The 18,010-nt window shown below is 31.6% G+C and overlaps 4 protein-coding genes across 8 annotated transcripts; 2 read left to right on the top strand and 2 right to left on the bottom strand.

The window, feature by feature from the left end:
- The first annotated feature begins 1,923 nt into the window (after positions 1-1,923).
- LOC107617786 (RNA-binding protein csdA) lies at positions 1,924-3,497 on the top strand. 2 transcript variants are annotated; one of them, XM_021111451.2, is made up of 3 exons: positions 1,924-2,064; positions 2,486-2,880; positions 3,108-3,497. In XM_021111451.2, exons 2-3 carry the CDS (start codon positions 2,501-2,503, stop codon positions 3,178-3,180), a joined length of 453 nt encoding a protein of 150 aa, XP_020967110.1. In that variant the 5' UTR covers positions 1,924-2,064; positions 2,486-2,500; the 3' UTR covers positions 3,181-3,497. The 2 variants fall into 2 exon arrangements, with proteins under 2 accessions (XP_020967110.1, XP_016175143.1); XM_016319657.3 differs by having other exon boundaries at positions 1,975-2,064; positions 2,482-2,880.
- A 2,825-nt stretch (positions 3,498-6,322) lies between these two features.
- Positions 6,323-9,237, bottom strand: LOC107617784 (3-isopropylmalate dehydratase small subunit 1). Of its 4 annotated transcripts, none has more exons than XR_002354875.2 (3): positions 8,291-9,237; positions 8,044-8,090; positions 6,323-6,651 (listed from the first exon to the last, which is right to left on the bottom strand). XR_002354875.2 is itself a non-coding variant. In XM_016319653.3 (2 exons), the coding sequence occupies exon 1, from the start codon at positions 9,062-9,064 to the stop codon at positions 8,294-8,296; it is 771 nt and encodes a 256-aa protein (XP_016175139.1). In that variant the 5' UTR covers positions 9,065-9,237; the 3' UTR covers positions 6,323-6,651; positions 8,291-8,293. The 4 variants fall into 4 exon arrangements, 2 of the variants coding, with proteins under 2 accessions (XP_016175139.1, XP_016175140.1); XR_002354876.2 differs by having other exon boundaries at positions 6,418-6,648; XM_016319653.3 differs by lacking the exon at positions 8,044-8,090.
- A 595-nt stretch (positions 9,238-9,832) lies between these two features.
- LOC107617785 (uncharacterized) lies at positions 9,833-12,070 on the bottom strand. The gene is made up of 3 exons (XM_016319656.3): positions 11,941-12,070; positions 10,917-11,145; positions 9,833-10,390 (listed from the first exon to the last, which is right to left on the bottom strand). Exons 1-3 carry the CDS (start codon positions 12,030-12,032, stop codon positions 10,133-10,135), a joined length of 579 nt encoding a protein of 192 aa, XP_016175142.1. The 5' UTR covers positions 12,033-12,070; the 3' UTR covers positions 9,833-10,132.
- A 2,203-nt stretch (positions 12,071-14,273) lies between these two features.
- LOC110266620 (F-box only protein 6) lies at positions 14,274-15,741 on the top strand. Its single transcript, XM_021111502.2, has one exon. It carries the CDS (start codon positions 14,418-14,420, stop codon positions 15,576-15,578), a length of 1,161 nt encoding a protein of 386 aa, XP_020967161.2. The 5' UTR covers positions 14,274-14,417; the 3' UTR covers positions 15,579-15,741.
- The last annotated feature ends 2,269 nt before the right edge of the window (positions 15,742-18,010 follow it).

The raw sequence follows: 18,010 nt of genomic DNA, 5'->3' as shown, positions 1-18,010 counted from the left end.
TGATTCTAGTTGGGGAATAAGTGTTTCTAGTATCTTGTAAGCACTAATTAGTTGTTTTCTTTCCATTAGAGTCGAGAGTTTGAACCAATTATAAAAAATAAATAAAAATTATTTTGTTTGATAATGATATTTTTTAGATTTAATTATCTTATAATAAAATTTGTTAGAAATTTATTTAACCATTCTAGCGCTCATATTAAATATATAGAAAAAAAAAAAGAAGAAGGAACATGTTATGGAAATAGTGTATTTTGGTCTTTATATATATTGTTTGAAAACCAATTTGGGTTGGTTGAGTGGTCAGCTCACTCGTTCACTTAAACAAGTGTCAAAAGTTCGAATCATGCCTTGTGTATGCAGCAACTCATTGACCAGCGACAGACCGTTAAATGAAGCTCAGATCCGCGATGGATTAATCATTGACCTGTTGAATTAAGAGATACCATAGGCAACCAAAAAAAATATATATTGCTTGAAGGGAAGGGTTTTGGCTTTCACATATCATTGCATTTATTAAAAAATGAGATAGCACACTTTAAACAATATTGATTATTGAAGTGTGACACATAGAATAGAAGTGCCTTTAAGAATCTTGGGTTTGTAGGATTACATATCAATTCAGTAGTTCAGACTTCTCTCTCCAATTCTGAGTTAAAGACAAGCAAAATTGTGTTTCCACATGCATTTTTCTTTACCTTTTCATACACCAATACTTGCTTAGCATAAAAAACAACAAAGAGGGAGAATATGTGTTGCAAATTAAAGTGTGTTTCACTTATTTTGTTGAATTAAATTTATATTATTAAAGTTTTGTACATATATATTCAATTATATTTAGTTTGTTAATCATTTAATAAAATTTTCTGATAATTGTATCATGATATAAATATAAAGATACTAAAAAAACAAAAATGTTTAAGAAATGCAACAAATACAAAATTAATAACATTTTAGGATAAAATTTATAACAATTATTAAAAATTATGATAATTATAAAAAAAAGTAATTATTTTTCATATTCATCACTACTTAGCAGTCATAAAACAAATAACATCAAATTACATTGTATTATAAAAAAATAATTATATATAGTGTCAAGTAAATAAAAAAATTAGTCTCCAAATCGGCTGTTATTAGTGACCAATTTTGTTAGTCGCTAAAATTGATCGTTGAATGAAATTTAGGGACCAAATTTTTTTAATCATAAAAAATTTATATCGATCATCAAATCAATCGCTATTAGTAACCAATTTTATTAGTCGTTAAAATCAGTTGTTATTCTGCTAATTTTCTATAACGACAATTTCGAATAAACAAAAATGTTGTTACTATATATTATGGGAAAATTTTCAAGTATACCGTCATACCGGTGTTTCAGTTATTTTTAACCGTTAATCTTAACTATAAAAAATATATATAATATATATAATTAAGATTAAGGGTTAAAAATCACTGATACATCAATATAACAGTACACTTGAAAATTTTCCTATATTATGTCTCAAAAATGGTGTGTGACAAGAAGTATCATTATCCAAAGGACAAGTACAACTTATCCTAATAAATTTGGATGAGTTTAATAAGAGGACAAATGTTTATCCTATATATGCACTTGAATTCACCACAAACCGTACCAATGAAGAAAAACAAAAATGAAGTTGTTGGCCACTGCCAAAGTTACATGTTCAAAATTCAAAGCACCGGCATCTCTTTGGAATTGTAGCAATAATAATGAATTTTATATATATTTTTTCTTTATCTCTCTTTTTCCTGCTTTATTAGAATGAATTTCATTGATGATTCCATTTATCAAGGTTTGCCACACTCAAACAACAGTAGTACACTAAAAAGTACTACAAAACACGGCCCTCCATTTATTCTCCCTTTAATTTTTTTCTTTTTTTTTTTCTTTATATGATCTCTAATCTCTAACAATATATAAACCCTCCCACCCCTTATCACATTTCCTCATCATCCATCACAAATTCCTCTTCTGCTTCTATATCTTTGTGTTACTTCAATTATTACTGTATTACTGTTATTATTATTATTATTATCTTTGAGGTTGGTCTTTCTGTTTATTTTATTTTCTACTATTATTTTCTACCACATACTATATATTTCCATATTATTATTCTTTAGCATTTAAATAAATACATAAATTGATAAATTATTGTATCTACCTTGAAACTTGTTTTATAGTTTTCAGAGACGCTAATCAATCAATGACGAATATTTTTTAATTATATTATTTTAGTAAACTTTTTTTTGTCCCTGTACTATTTTAAATTTATTATCATAAGCAGAATAATTCTTAGTAGTTATTTTGAGAAAAAAGTTTTTCTTTGATTAGGAGAAAACTATAGTTTCATTCAAAATAAATTAAATAATATTATTTTTTTAAATATTAGACAACTAATATTTTTTTTATTTTATATTTAAACCAATACTAATTAATTCTCTTGCTTATTCTGATGTAAGTCAGAATAAGCGAGTAATTATGAGCAGACCAGGGGACTGGAACTGCAGGTCATGCCAGCATTTGAACTTCCAAAGGCGGGATTCGTGCCAGCGATGCGGCGACTCGAAATACGGCGACAGAGTCGTCGATTTCGGGGGTTTTGGAGGAGGAGGAGGTAGAGGATCTTCATTTGGAATGATGACCGGTTCCGACGTTCGCCCCGGCGACTGGTACTGCGCCGCAGGTAACTGCGGTGCACACAACTTTGCTAGCCGCTCTAGCTGCTTTAAGTGTGGTGCATTCAAGGATGACTTGGCTGGCGCCTTCAACAGCGAATTCTCGCGCTCGAGATACGGCGGTGGCGGTGGCGGCGGCGGCGGTAGACCTGGATGGAAATCCGGTGATTGGATATGTAGCAGGTAATTTGATTTTGTTTCATGCCTATCATGTGTTTGTGTTTATGCTTACTAATATTTAAGCTTTAAGAATGTGTATATATGCTATCATGCATGCACTAAGTTTAACTTTGTGCATGGCTTTTATTCTAAAAAAAGAAAAAATTATATAAAATTTCTTATGCATGGATATGAATTCGGAATTTTGGATTCTGTTTTATTATTATTTATTTATTTTTTTGTTTGAACAGATCAGGATGCAATGAACACAACTTTGCTAGCAGACTTGAATGTTTCAAATGCAGTGCTCCAAGGGACTACTAGCTAATTAAGATGCTGCGAGATTTCTTTATTTAATTTCTTTGGGATGTTTAAGATCAATGATATGTAAAATCTGATGAAGAAAAAATTGTGGTTTCAAAAGGCCATGTTACAAGAGAAGTTATGATTAGCTAGCTAGTTATTACATTACATCCCTTAGGCTCTTTCTTTTTAAGAACTACAAATCAATGTTGTTTTGGTGCTTTTAAACTATTTTGTTTTTTTTTTGTCCTTTTTTTTTTTCCTTTTTTGTGTTAGAGAGTTCATCATTTATTGTATGGTGCTTGGTTTCTTAAATTAAGATGATTCTCCTTTCTCTACTTTTGTCATGAGATTGAACTAGTACTTATCACTGATTCATCATTGATCTAATCCTTAATACTAAGGGGTGGACCACTATATATAGTTTACATGGTATCTCATTATTAGATTCTTACAACTCAAAAGCAAAATGGAACTAGACACAGATATGTATATACCAAGAAATATATTTTTTTTGGGGTTTGACCAGAAGAATAATTGCAATTGCTTTGAATAAGCATCACAAACAATTCAGTTGTTCAAATGTGGAAAGAGAAAAAAAAAAAAAACAGAGGAAAAAAGAAAAAGAAGGAAAAGAGAGATTATTTTCAATATTTGAATTAATAAACCAAAGTTAACTCTCTATGAGTTAAGCACATATCTCTAGCTTAGCCGATTTTTATAAAACTCTATTCTATAGTATTGGTTTATTGAAACTCTATTTTTTAGAAATAAAATACAAGGTGAAAGTCATAGAACCATACATTAATCTTATATATAAATTTCTAACATAATTTATGGTGTTTAGTATGTTTCTAAAATATAACTCAAACTACATACATCTTTCGTTTTCATGACTTCACAAAAAAAATTAGTTAGCATATTTGAGACAAAACTCAACATTGGATTCCCTTGGTTGAATGTAAAGTATACCTTTAAAAAGAATATGAACATTGTGGATTCAAAAGATAACTCAAGACTCTTCAAACTATATATGCTTTTATGTAGGTCTATTGTCTGCCTTTCAGGCAAGCTTTATTTATATTTAGTGAAGTGTCTCCAATTCTTTTCAGGAAAGCTTTATGTTGGTAAAGTAGTGTCTCCACATCTAAGATTATGCACAACTTACATGGCCTTTGCTTTTTTATTACTATTATTAATTAATGCTATTAGTTTGTTTTTGTTTTTGTTTTTGTTATTGGTAATGGTGAAGGTTATAAAATATTTTGAATCTTTTTACTACTATATAATATTAATTATTAAGTGTATATTTTATTTTCTTAGTATAAAAGATGCACTCTTTAAATTGTTTTCATTTCTTTTTATTTATTTTTAATATAATGAAAAAATGTAAGAAATGGCTAAAAAATTATACATATAATATTCTTCTTATTCAAAATTAGATTAACCTATCAATTTTAAGGTTGAATTGGAATGATTTGTGATTAGACTTTCCAATATAGGACATTTTTATTATTAGACAAGCTCCCCCTTTCCTTTTTGGGTTCCCCTGTCTAGCAAGTTGGAATTATTTTAGAAATAATTATAGTAAGTGTACACAAAAAATTAGCTACCAAATTAGTTATTAGTATAAATTACGTGTTAAAATATAAAATATTCATTAAAAATAAATTAAATAATATATATATTTATATACAAATATATGATAATTGATATAGTAATTAATTTTAGTGTACAAATAGTATTATTTTTAGATATCATAAGTACATACAATTATGTTTATTATTTGAGGGGAAAACAAAAGAGATTCTTAATTATAAATGAGGAAATTATTTCTATTGGTTTTTAGAAAAGTTGGCATCAATAGATGAACAACACCAATGAGAATACTAAAAAGAAGTGAAGGATAAAAGATCATTGTTTTTCTATTTTCTATTTCAATCCGTTGAATCAAAGTATCAAACACTTATGACTAGTTTATTCCCCCCCCCCCCCCCCAACAAAAAAAACAAAAAAAAAAGGGGAAAAACACACATTACTAAGTAAAAAATGGTAACTGATCATAAGAATATAATTTTAATTACTTTCAAATTTTAGTTATCATGAACTAAAGATATTAACCCCATTGAATATTACAAGTGACATTAACCAAATAAAATCCTTTTTATCTCTAAAGGATTTCCCATTGGATAGTGAGGAAAGAGGTCCAACATATCATCAAAGGCAAGGAAGAGAGTTGATTGCCCTGATTATAAGAACTTGAAATGCAATAGATTGCAAACATCTTCCATGTCCTTTCTGTTCAAAACTTCAATTACAGGTTGCGTGCTCCATAGTGGCTATATCAGGCAGCACAACCTCAAACATCTAAATAGAGATGAACAACTATTTACATCTCTATATATTTGCCACCATCATTCAATGTGTTCTTGTAGATTATATTAGTTTGAAAAACAATTCTCTGCTTACAATAGAAAATAACACAATAACAACGACAATATGACTACGGATATTAAATACCTCTTTCCCGTTAAAATAAAAAATAAAACTAGCCTTTAAAAGACCCAAGGAAATAAAAAAGCCTTAATAATAATAATATTCACCATTCTCAAGTGAGAATAATACACGGGCTTATACACAGAATTGGGCCTTTACTAAGGATACCAACAAAGTATTGGTGTCAAATAATTTCGGATTTTTTTTTTCAATTCATTTGAACAAAAAAGAAAGCCCATTACAATTGTCTTCCCTAGCGACATTTCATGCGAATTTAATTTTTCGACGGACATCAAAATCAACTACTAAAATCAGCCACCAATATATTTGTGTATAAATACATGTGTAATTTAATTTATTTTCAACGTGTATTTATATTCCGACATGTATTTTATACTGGTGGCTGACTTTGATGGCTGATTTTAGTGTACACATAGCATTGTTCTTAATTTTATTTATTAGGTTGGTTGGTTTTTCTCAAAACATGATGATAGCAACAGCCAATAACAGCCTCGGCTTCTATAATATTAGTACAGCTTCATATCTGTTTTCTTCATGTCCTCTCTCTCTCTCTCTCTTCTTTGTTAGGCACATTACACAAACAGCTTAAATCTGCTTCTCTCATTTATAACATTTATCTTTCTATACTTAAACTCTCTGCGTATACATATATAATTCTACACACATTCGTTATTATTATTTTTTTAAATTTATGCATTCAAATACAAAAAGAGGATATACTACAAATCCTGCTTAGGCAACAAGTATGATGCAAACAAAAGTCCCAAGTTCTAAATGGAAGCCTTAAATAAAACTACACATTCCTAGAATGTTAACAATTATAGCGCCGACAATACAACACTCTAAATAGCATTAAACCCAAGACAATACAATAGTCTATCTGTGAAAATGACTCCAATTATCCAACAAAATCCATGTCCATTCTAGCTTCCATGGGTGGGAAGAACAATCATAAATAGCCATCTTGAATATCTACTGCATTCCAATAGATACAAAACATAAGAAGTTAGAACCCCAAAGAAACCCTAGGATTCAAAATATCATCCTATTACAAGACCAAAACATAAATAAATAACACCCATTAGGTAAACTGTTAAACAGTTGAGCATGATGTTGACAACTATAGGTCATGTGAACTTTAAGTCTGACATCTAAAACTATAGCTCATGTGCAAAATCAACGCAATGACGTTTTAAGATTGAGCAAAAAGAACCTCAAATGACGAAATTAGTGAATTACCCTCATTTTCAGGGGTTTATTAAGAAAGAATATATGAAAGAGGAGCTTTTTGTCCAAATCGTGCTTCTCCTAAGAAATAAAAGACTCTATTATGCACTATCAAAATTACAGTTATTGATCAAATTACTCCCTAACAAGTAACAAGACTCAAATTTGTAAATCATAATTTGCAAAGGTCATGTTTGGACAACATTTTTTCCTTTCTTTTTTAAGACCTAATCTGAAAAACTGAAAATCATACAAACTTACTAGTGGCTGAAAATCTAAATTCCAACAATTACAGATTCTTACTCAGATTATTACTTAGCCGTTATTGTCCTTAAGAGCAAGGAAATCAGTTTTTTTTTTTCATAAATCCTCAAAAATCCTTCAGTTGATTTTTCACAATTTCTCTAGAATGGAGAGTCCATAAACCCTAACAGTTCAGTCCTCTTGTATATTGTAAAATCCAAAATAAGGGTAAAGTTAACCACTTCAACCTCCATGCTTTCTTTATCCTCCTTTTCCATCACACCCCTTCCAAAACAAACCACAATAAGACTAATTTAACTCTAAACTCTCTCTGTCTTCCAAATCTGCCCAATTAGCCAATTCTGAATACTATTTGAAACTATCAATTTTATTATAAACCAAAGAATGTGTGGCATGTAATGTAGTCATGCAAATTGAGATCCAAGTGGTGCAAGCCTTGTCCTTGCACCATAAACAGCCTCAGAGCAATTATTCACAAACAGAAATTTGTAATTCTTGATGACACTTCACCCAACACACTTCAATACCTCAACCCTTCCAAACACAACTTTTGTAGTTCTTATGTCTATTCTAACAACAATGCTACAAAAGCCGAAGTATTTTAACCAGAATTTTTCACAGGATCACGATGATGATTAAATGAATATAGTATAGTGGTAGAATCCACTTTCCAATCCAAAGCTAGTAATCATTCTACACCATCATAACAATTAAATTGAATTCAAGCAACCTAGCAATGTCCTTATTCTTTTTGGTGATAAGCAATGTTCTGGATTCAAAATGTATTACCTAACTACGCAATGTTCTTACTCATACCACATTGTTCTTAAACTTAATTAGAGAAAAGATTCTGGCTATCTAGATATAAATTCATACTCAGCTAGTAAAGCTGCAAAAGGTACCAAATCACAACAGCTAACCACCTACAAAAACAACAAAACGGGGTACAGTTCATCACAACTTGCAATTCTACCACTCAGTGCATATAAAGCAATCTCCTCTTATTCCAAAACCTAACTATAATAGTGAACTGTAAGTTATAACTGTCAATAACTAAAATGAACCAATAACTTATATCTCAAACAAGCAACACATGAACATTCTTATTCAAAATTTGCAATACCTCTCAATGAGACGGAATCATGCCGGTCTTCCTCGCATAAGCGAAGATCCCACCGGCCTCGATAACAGGGCCGGCATCTCCAATTGATTTCAGCGCATACTCCTTTCCAGTGGTATGATTGATCAGCTTACTCTCCTTCAACTCAATCGTAACAACATCACCAGTCCTACACTCCTCGCACAACCTCCCCTCCGATTCCAGCGGGTAAACTTCTCCGGTCGCCACTGAGTTCCGGAAGAATATCCTCGCGTATGACTCCGCAACCACGGCCGCTGCACCCGACGCGCCAAGCGCAACTGGCGCGTGTTCACGGGATGATCCGCAGCCGAAGTTGGCGCCGGCGATGACGACTGTGTACTTGGTTTTCGACTCGCCGGGCTCGACGAAACGCGTGGCGTAGGAGGACGGGAGGCCGATGAGCGCGTAGGTTCCCAGCTTCTCGTACTCGTCGGGTTTTGACGGAACGAGAGTGAGGTACTCAGCGGGGATGATTTGGTCGGTGTCGATGTTGTCGCCGACGACGTAGCAGAGGCCGTGGAAGGTTGTTTCTGCGGCGGTGGTGGAGGAAGAAGGGGATGAGGTGGCGCGTGGGGTGAAGAGAGAGTGGATGCGCGTGGAGGTGGAAATGGCGGTGGAGATGGCGCGTGAAGTTAGGGTTTGGTTTGGGTGAGTGGGGAATGTGAGGGAGTGAGAGGGAGAGAATGGAAGTTTGGGTTTGTGTGAGGAGGTGGTGAAGGTGGTGAGGTTTTGAGGTGTGGTTGTTGTGAATGCCATTGTTTCTGTTTTCGTTTTTCTTTGGTGACGGCGAAGGTAAAACACACACTCTGCTTTTGTAATTGATTGGAACGACGTCGTTTGAACTGGGTGGCAAACTTGGGTTATGGAGTCAATGTGGTGACGGCTATAATGTTCTGATTTGAATTTTATTCTTCTAATACAAAACTTTTACCTGCACAACAAAATTAGAATTTCTATTAGAGTCCTTACAATAAACTTGTCTTTTCATTTATTAATTATGAATCTAACTAATTCAGTAATTCATGGGGTTGTATAAAAAACTAACAATTAGAAAATATTTTCAATTAGACAAGAAATTTTTCAAATTTTCTTGTATTTTTTTTATGATCATCAATACTATGATGTCGTATAGATTTTATTCTTTAGAGTGGGAAGTTAGCAATATATAATAGGACTATGCTACGTGTACACTAAAATCACTCATTATAAAATACATGTTGAAACACACATGTATTTATATACAAATACATTAGTGGCTGATTTTAGTAGCTGATTTTAGTATACGAATAATATTTTTGTTGATAGTTAATAATCGTTAAATAATAATTTATAGTCAAATCTATCAAGTCATCTAACGGTTTTCAATTATCAACTTCATGTGAAAACAATTAGATGAGAGTTTTCACCTAATTATATATATTGCCTTTGTAATAATATTATATATTCTTCTCTTTATCCGAAAAAATAAGTTAAATCAGTATCATGTTCAACTTTAATTGATTTTGAAGAAAGAAAAAAAAAAGCTGAAATGAAAAGATGTAACTAACTATGCAGAATAAGCACAGCATCATGCAATGTTTCCAAAAGAATTATGCAAAATCCTCTATTCAGAAGAATCAGTACAGCATAAATCAATGAACTTCACATGTATCTACAATTCAATTCCTGCTGAATATTCTTCACTAACTAGCCTATCATTTTAGAAGTTAGAACTCTATATATCCTAGTGTCTGCAATACTCTTGAACGATACTAGTGCTTTTACCTACTACTACAGCAAAATTGAAGTATCTGTGCATCATAGCTACTACAATCTCCTGATTCATCAGTGCCTCTTTACCTTCACAACTTCCTCTCCAGCAAAACTACGAACAATCTTCCTTACATCTTTTTTAATAGAAAAGAATGCTGATGCTACTGCAATGTACATTGCTGGATATATATGAACACTTTTAGCATGCCCCATAATGACTTCTCTAATTAGAGCCCACATGAGAAGAAGCATTCCAAGGAGACTCATTCTACCTGGTTTTATCAGCCCATTAATTGCTCCTCCCACTGACAAGTAACTTCCGGCTATAACCTGCAAGAGGAACCCGGATCGAAAATGAGTACCAAATATAATCAACATTTGTTTCTTAGCTCAAAGATTTGACAGGCCTGAGGGCCTATGCACTAAGGCATATGGCCTAGACCCAAACGAGGGTCGGCTGTACTAACAAAGAAGGGGAAGCCAGAAGCTGAAAGCCTTTTTTTTTTACCCCCTTCTCTTGTGGAAGTGAGCTGAACAGAGTCAATATTAACAAAGTCAAGGTCATCTCAACGATAACATGCTTAGATTAGATTTGAGCTCATAAGAATATAGTTCACTAGAAACCAATACACAAATTCTACACTTAAGACTTCGTATTACTAAACTAATAGGTGAATCAATTCTCTAACATAAAATTTTTGCATGAGCTGATCATATGTATATTTCCACTATCTATTAAGAAAGTGAAGCTTAGTCTGCAACTTAGAAACGAATTCTAAATAAGAATTAGGAAATATATATAACTGGATCATGTGAAAATTTTTCATAAGAGAAGATCGATTCTTGTATATTCAACCTCTAGGCGTTGAAGATCTGATGCAGCCGAGACTGGCCTTGTATTTAATTTGTGCCGCTCGAGCAAATTTCCAAAGCTCGGAAACGGTTTCCAGTGGATAATAGCCTTTGCAATAGCTCCTGGGTAGAGAAGAGCCTTCACTATGAAAACTGGGAAGACCTCACTTGCAATCAACTGAGAAGATGTCACTTCTAATGGTGTCTTACATATTCCAATTCTGCATGGAACACTGGGAAAACCCAATTGAGAACTTTTCCTTAGCATCATTGCCAATAGTAGTGCAAAAAAAGTTGTTTTGAAATTTGAATCATCATTGAAACACATAATTTAGAGCACTATTTCAGAACTTCATTTCAGGAACAAGAGAAAAAAAGAGCCCACTTTATGACCTTATTGCACTTTTTTTGTTTATACATATCCCGTTCGAGTCATACAATCAATTATCAGATTAGACTGCGTACATTATACATTATATCCTATGGATGCGACCCTTTCTCAGACCTTGTGTTTACACATAATACTTGTGCACCAAACTGCACTTCATAATCAACTGATCTAAAATAAGAACAAAATATGTTCCTAAATGTTAAATATTACACCACCCTTAATTTCTTTTCTTCTTTAGTCTTTGCCCCTTAATCTCTTGCTGAACAAGCCTTTTCCATCCCAAGAACTCAAAACCACTGGCTAACACTAAACCATTGTAATGCTAATCATCACCCCCCTAACTTCTGATTATTTAATTTAAATTCTGATTTTTATATTGCTGAAAAAGAAAATGACAAGAAGCATTCATTTTCTTCTTTAATGGTTTCATTATGAATAGGGTACCCTGAATCAATGACCAATTTTCCCCCTTTCTTCTCACTTACTAGTTACTACTAGTGTGTGGTTCAAATTTCTAGCTTCTTATTTTAATCACACCACTATTTGTAATCTAAACGTGATAAAACAAAAACGGCGAGACAATAAACAATTAAAGAAAAAGAAACTATTGACGGGAGAATAAAATTGATAGGTATACCTGAAAATGGGGACTTGAAAGATGATGATAACGAAATATATTGAGAAAGCAATGGAACAAATTAGGTTAGCCCATCTCTTGGAAGAAGCCATGGAATTGAAAGTCGAAATCTTTTTGAAAAGAACTTCCAAAAGGGTCCCCCAATTTAAGATGTTACAGTTTTTGACAGCTTCAATTTAAAGCTTGTGTTTTTAATTTCCAATTTTTACGATAATGAGAAAATGAGAATTGGTTAATGTTGAATTTTTTTTATTTTTTATATGCTAATTTTATATCTTAAATTCTTATCAACTCTTTCCAAAAAAAAAAAATTTCTTATCAACTGTGTTTTTTTTTTTATTAACTTCTTTATAAATATTTACTTATTCATTTATTTTTATGCATTTAACGAGAGTTAAATTTAAAAACAAAATTTCAATCATATTGTCTAGAAATTTTAGATAATTGTTATATATCTTCACTTAATGTTTCTATTTAAATTTGAGAAAGGGTTTGAATTAAGTCTAAATATTTTTATTTTTTACAGCACTAATTAAGATATTTAGGCAGATTGTAGAACAAATATTGACATGCACCAAAATAAGACAAATTTATGCAAAATAAAAAATGCAGTAAAATTTATATGACAAATTTATGCTTCTATTTAAGAGTCTGGTCAATAATTACTATATATACAAGTCATAATTTAAATTATTGATATTTATTTAAATAAATGAATGATTTGATCACTCAAACAATTTAAGTCGAGTAAATTGTAGTAAATTTTATTCATTAATTTAAGAAATTACAATTACCAGGTACCAAACAAGTGTGACCTGGGCCCAGAAACTCAGCTTCATTGTTGATTGTTGGGCTGCACTTCACTTTCTCATTTTATTGACCCCTAATATTTTCCTTCTAAAAAACACTTGTGCAGCTCATTTATGGGCATTTCACAAAATGGGTCTTGTATCAAAATTTTTTAGCAGTTTTTTTTGTTGTTTACGGTCTCATCCCTTAACTCGTTAGGATAAGGACTAATTTGTCGCGAGATTTGAACTCTCGATACTTACTTAAGCAGACGAATGAGTTGACTACTCGACCAACTCAAGTTGGTCTTTTATATTGTTTAAGAAACAAACTTATTTTATTAACCAAATAGAATTAACTTATGTTAAATTAACCATAATTGATAAAAAAGTGTTTCTTTTGGGGTGGAGAAAAAAAAGTAAGTATTTTTCTTTTGAAAAGGCAAATCCAACTATGGTAAATATTCTCTTACCTTTTGGCAATCATGAAGCAACACCATCCTGAGATTTTTAAAAGGCAAGCCCGTCCAAAACCAACCAAACATATTAAATTCAACTTGGAGGGCCTCACATGTGACATCAAAGTTGAGATGACATTACTCCACATCACATGTGGGTCACACATCTCCATGCAATAATTTGTGTGGTACCCCTCTATTCAAGCAACAAAAACATAAATTTAAATTCTATGAATAATTTTTGTGAGAAATTTTTTATTTTAAAAGTTACTTAATATTTTTTAAACTTTCTTATAATAATTAAAATATTTAATCTTTACTTATCTATTATTTTATTACTTGATTATTCTTAAGATAAAAATTGGTTCCCATATATCATCTAACATTTCATAAAGTTGCAACATAGTATTGTATTTATCCAAGAAAAGGATTTGTAATAATTGAACGGCAGCAATCATATGTGAATCGAAGTGATGAGTATAAAGCACAGAATCCAATTCTCTAATTTTACTTTTATTTTTGTTTATGCCATGTCAAATAAATAAACCTCATAAGTGGTTGACATAAGTCTTTGAAAAGCTTTATTAACATAAATTTTTTTTAATTAATTTCTAATCATTCAAGTAATTAGTCTAACCGATTTTTAACTATTTAAATAATTAATCTAAACAGTCTTTGTAAATAATAATTTATATTGATTTGAAACCGATTAAAAAATTTTAAATTGCGAATAATTACTTTATCTTTCGAACAAATGATTAAGAATCGAAAATGGCATTTATTTATTATTTATTGGAGAAAAACTTAAAACAGCCCCTGACAATTACCTCAAAAGATAACAAGACCCTCGACAAAAAAAAAATACCAACCCAACTCCTGAACTTTATTTTTATGGGACTGATTAGCCCCTGTGCCAAAAAAAAAGTTAATGTTATTTTTTTTTGCACAGGAGCTAATCAGTCCAAAAAAAATCAAGAGTCGAGTTGGGTGTTTTTTTTCTTGAAAACCTCGTTGTCCTTTCGAGATATTTGTCAGGATTGGGTAGGGTATTCACTCTTATTTATTTATATACTTAGCACCTATGTTTCTGTTAGTAGCCTCACATGGCAAGTTGAAGAGAGGGGAAAAAAAAAAACAAAAAATAAAAGATAAGATTTGTCACACTCAATATACAAAAGCTAATCATCATTCATCAACTCTGAAACCTTTCTTCCATTTCCAACAACCAACCATGTCTATGATGTGGAACAACCTTCCCTTTGATCTCTTATCCAACATCTTCTCTTTTCTCTCACCAGATTCCTTGGCCATAGCAAGAACAGTTTGCAGAAACTGGCATGCATGTTCAAATTCTTATCCTTTGATTCCAAGAATTACAAACTGTGCAACAAAGTGTAAGGCTCTTCAACCATGGTTCTTGGCTCTTCCAATAAGAAACCATAGACCATGTTGCTATGCACATAATCCAGATACCAACAATTGGCATGAGCTTCCACTTGAGTTCTTACCAATTTCATTGGTTAAACCAATTGCTACAATTGGAAGCCTAATCTTGTTGAGGATCACAAACTCCACAACACTTCAACTTGTTCTATGCAACCCTTTTACAAGGCAATTTAGGTACCTTCCTAATTTGAACATGTCAAGGACTAATCCTGCTGTTGGAGTAACCCTTTCGGAGTATCCGAAAAATGATGTTCTGTTTCAGTTTCCTTGCTTTAGAATCTATGTAGCTGGTGGCATGTCTGAGGCATCATCACAAGGTGGTGCAACATATAATCCAACTTCAGAGATGTATGATTCAACAAAGAACAATGAGAACTGGGAAATTGTTGGGTCAATGCCTGTGGAATTCTCTGTTAGGCTAACAGTTTGGACACCAAATGAGAATGTGAACATCAAGGAGAAATTGTATTGGATCACATCTGCAAGGGCATATAGTGTTATGGGGTTTGATGTTAGCAACAATACATGGTTCCAACTCGGCGTGCCCATGGCGGAGAGGCTCGAATTCGCGACACTTGTTAGGAGGAGCCATGAGAATTTGGGACTTGTTGGTGGAACTTGTGATGGTGGTGGTTGCATTTGGGAGCTGAATGATGATGGGGGAACATGGTGGTTAGTGGATAAGGTTCCAATTGAATTGGGGTTGAGATTGTTGTCAGGGCAGAGGAATTGGGATAGTGTGAAATGTGTTGGTAGTGATGGTGTTATTTGTTTGTATAGGGATCTTGGTTCTGGAATGGTGGTTTCTAGAAGAATTGGTGAAAAGGGTAAGTGGGAATGGAATTGGGTTGAAGGGTGTGGTTTTGTTAAGGGGAAACAAGTGCATAATTGCTCAATTAGAGGAACACTCATACACCCAACTCTTGCTTCCTCTGTTATCTTTTGAATGAGTCTTTTTTTTTTTTTGTTACAAGTTTGTAAGTGATTGGATTTTGTATGAATTTGTGTGAATTCTAGCTAAACACCTGCAAATAGTACTTCGACGTTCAATTTCAGTGATCTTGTAATCAATGAAATAATTAGTTTAAATTGATGAGTATATAATTATGTTATATGCTAGCTTTTTTTTGTTATCCATAGTATTTCCTAACTCAACAGGTTAAGAACTAATTCATTGCCAATTTGAACTTCATTTAAGGGTCTGCTGCTGACCAATGAATTGTAAGGCGGAATTCAAACTCTCGACATTTATTTAAGCGGACGAGTGAGTTGATTATTCGACCAACCCAAGTTGGTTTTCAATAATGGTAGCTAGTAGTTATGTAATTGCTGGACACTACTACATTAGTTTTGAGACACATGATTTTGATGCTTCCCATGTGACAAAGGTTCTCTTCAATTCCTTGTAGAACATGTCCCCTGTTTCTCCATGATTTTGATTATACTTGCATTCAAATTATTTAGGAATGAATTCATTTGACTATATGCGGGGAGCTGAGGATGCAGAGCGTGAGAATTCTGCTTTTGTCTGGGGCTGTAGTGTTATTTTGAATAGAGTTGGGCCACTACTGTAAATTTAGTATTCTCTAGGGGTTAATGTGAAATATGTGGCTGCTCTTGGGGATAATGTACAAAAACAAGACATCAGGGTCAGACCTCTGTCTAATGAAATTATGATCTTCTAAAAAAGAAAAAAAAATGATTGGTTATTAAATTTGTAAAGCTTGAACTTGAGACCTTTAATTTAGAATATTTAGTATTTTTCATCTAAATTAATCTCGTACTTATTATTATATAATGCACATTAAATTTATAAAAAATTAAATGTATGTTTATATCTATTAATATACCAATTATAAGATATATATTCATCATCTTTGTAAATACGGTTACATTTTATTAGATATATAAATATATAACTATTTATATACTTTTCTCTATCAATTATTTAAAATTTCATCATTTTTATTAAAAGAAACTAATATAAAAAACAAAAAATATCTATAAAAGAAACTCATATTTTTAAGATAAAAACAAACTCTTATCTAAAATAAATTACTAAAATATAATTATTCATTAATCTTCTTCTATCGATTTAAATTTTTAAAACATATCATGTATACTCGTATATTTTTATTTTCATAAACCTAAAAAAATTACATAATAGCAAGAGATTCTATCCAAGCAGCATGCAGGTTGCGTGATAACCTAGCTTAGCCACATGTTATCCATCCACGCAGCACGCGTGTTAGCTTCTCTGCGCCACGTGTCTTCATCAAAGCAACAAATTGTCTGCATGTTAATGCTGTTGCGCCACATGTCATGCATGCAGCAGTACGCAACATGCGTATTGTCCCGTGTCTCCTTACAAGCGGCAGACTTTGCTCCGGAAACAACAGTAATTTATGGTGAGAGTTGAGAGTTGGTGTCGCGGGTGTATTAAATGGTGGTGGGGCTGAAGTCGCGAGTGTATTAAATGTTGGTGGGGCTGGGGTTTGCTTTCATTCTATTGTTGAGAGTAGTGGGGTAATGGAGTGCTGAGACTAAGTTGTTTCATTTATTGAGTTGTATATTTTGAATTTGTTTAAGGTTGAGAGTGAAATTAAAACATTTAAAATGATACGTAATTATACGTCTCCTGAAAATCATATTTTCAATTATTTAAAATATCTTAATTATATAAGTTTGTTATTTTTGATTAATTTATTAGTATTTATTTGGTTAACATAAATTTAATAATTTATTATTATTTATTTAGATAATATTATTTTAAATGTACTGTTAAATATTAATGAATATTATTCTTTTTTTTGTTGATTTTTAAATTAATAAATAAGACACATTTTTTTTTTAACTTTCTGGTATAATATTGTGAATATGATTTTGTTAGGTAAATTTTAATGATTAAATTGAAAAATAGTAAAAATATTTATAAATGTTTAATTAATAAATTCGAATTAATATTATTTTTATTTTAAAAAATATTTCTGGTATAATATTTTATTTTATTTTTTGTTTCAACATATTAGGATTATAAATGGTTAATTAATAAATTCGAATTAATATTTTTTTCTATTTTAATTAATAAAATAATGTTATAAATGTAAATAATAAGATATTCGAATTTGTTTAATTATTATTTATTTTCTTTTCTTTTAGAAGAAGTTATTAATTTATTTTTTTTGTTATTTATTAAATGGGCAAAGTACTAAATTGGTCCCCTACGTTTGGACGTAATTCTGTTTTGGTCCTTAAAGTTTAAAGTGTTCTATTTGAATCCAAAAAGGTTTCATTTAACTTCAATTTAGTCCCACCAGAGGTCAAAGATAAATAATTAACAAAATGTCCTACATGACAGCAGTATAAGGACAATGTCGA

This window comes from Arachis ipaensis, chromosome B9 (genome assembly GCF_059453495.1).
Source record: "Arachis ipaensis isolate K30076 ecotype BB chromosome B9, ASM5945349v1, whole genome shotgun sequence".
NCBI lineage: Eukaryota > Viridiplantae > Streptophyta > Magnoliopsida > Fabales > Fabaceae > Arachis > Arachis ipaensis.
Note: the sequence above shows the minus strand (reverse complement) of the source record. Positions and strands in the feature narration are given on the sequence as shown.

Bases quoted from the DNA above. Each gene is read 5' to 3' on its own strand.
- LOC107617786 (XM_021111451.2), top strand. From the start codon at position 2,501: ATGAGCAGACCAGGGGACTGGAACTGCAGGTCATGCCAGCATTTGAAC. The intron at 2,881-3,107 runs GTAATTTGATTT...TTGTTTGAACAG, and splicing joins GGTGATTGGATATGTAGCAG to ATCAGGATGCAATGAACACA.
- LOC107617784 (XM_016319653.3), bottom strand. From the start codon at position 9,064: ATGGCATTCACAACAACCACACCTCAAAACCTCACCACCTTCACCACC.
- LOC107617785 (XM_016319656.3), bottom strand. From the start codon at position 12,032: ATGGCTTCTTCCAAGAGATGGGCTAACCTAATTTGTTCCATTGCTTTC. The intron at 11,146-11,940 runs GTATACCTATCA...GGGTTTTCCCAG, and splicing joins TTTCAAGTCCCCATTTTCAG to TGTTCCATGCAGAATTGGAA. The intron at 10,391-10,916 runs GTTGAATATACA...TTCCTCTTGCAG, and splicing joins CAGATCTTCAACGCCTAGAG to GTTATAGCCGGAAGTTACTT.
- LOC110266620 (XM_021111502.2), top strand. From the start codon at position 14,418: ATGTCTATGATGTGGAACAACCTTCCCTTTGATCTCTTATCCAACATC.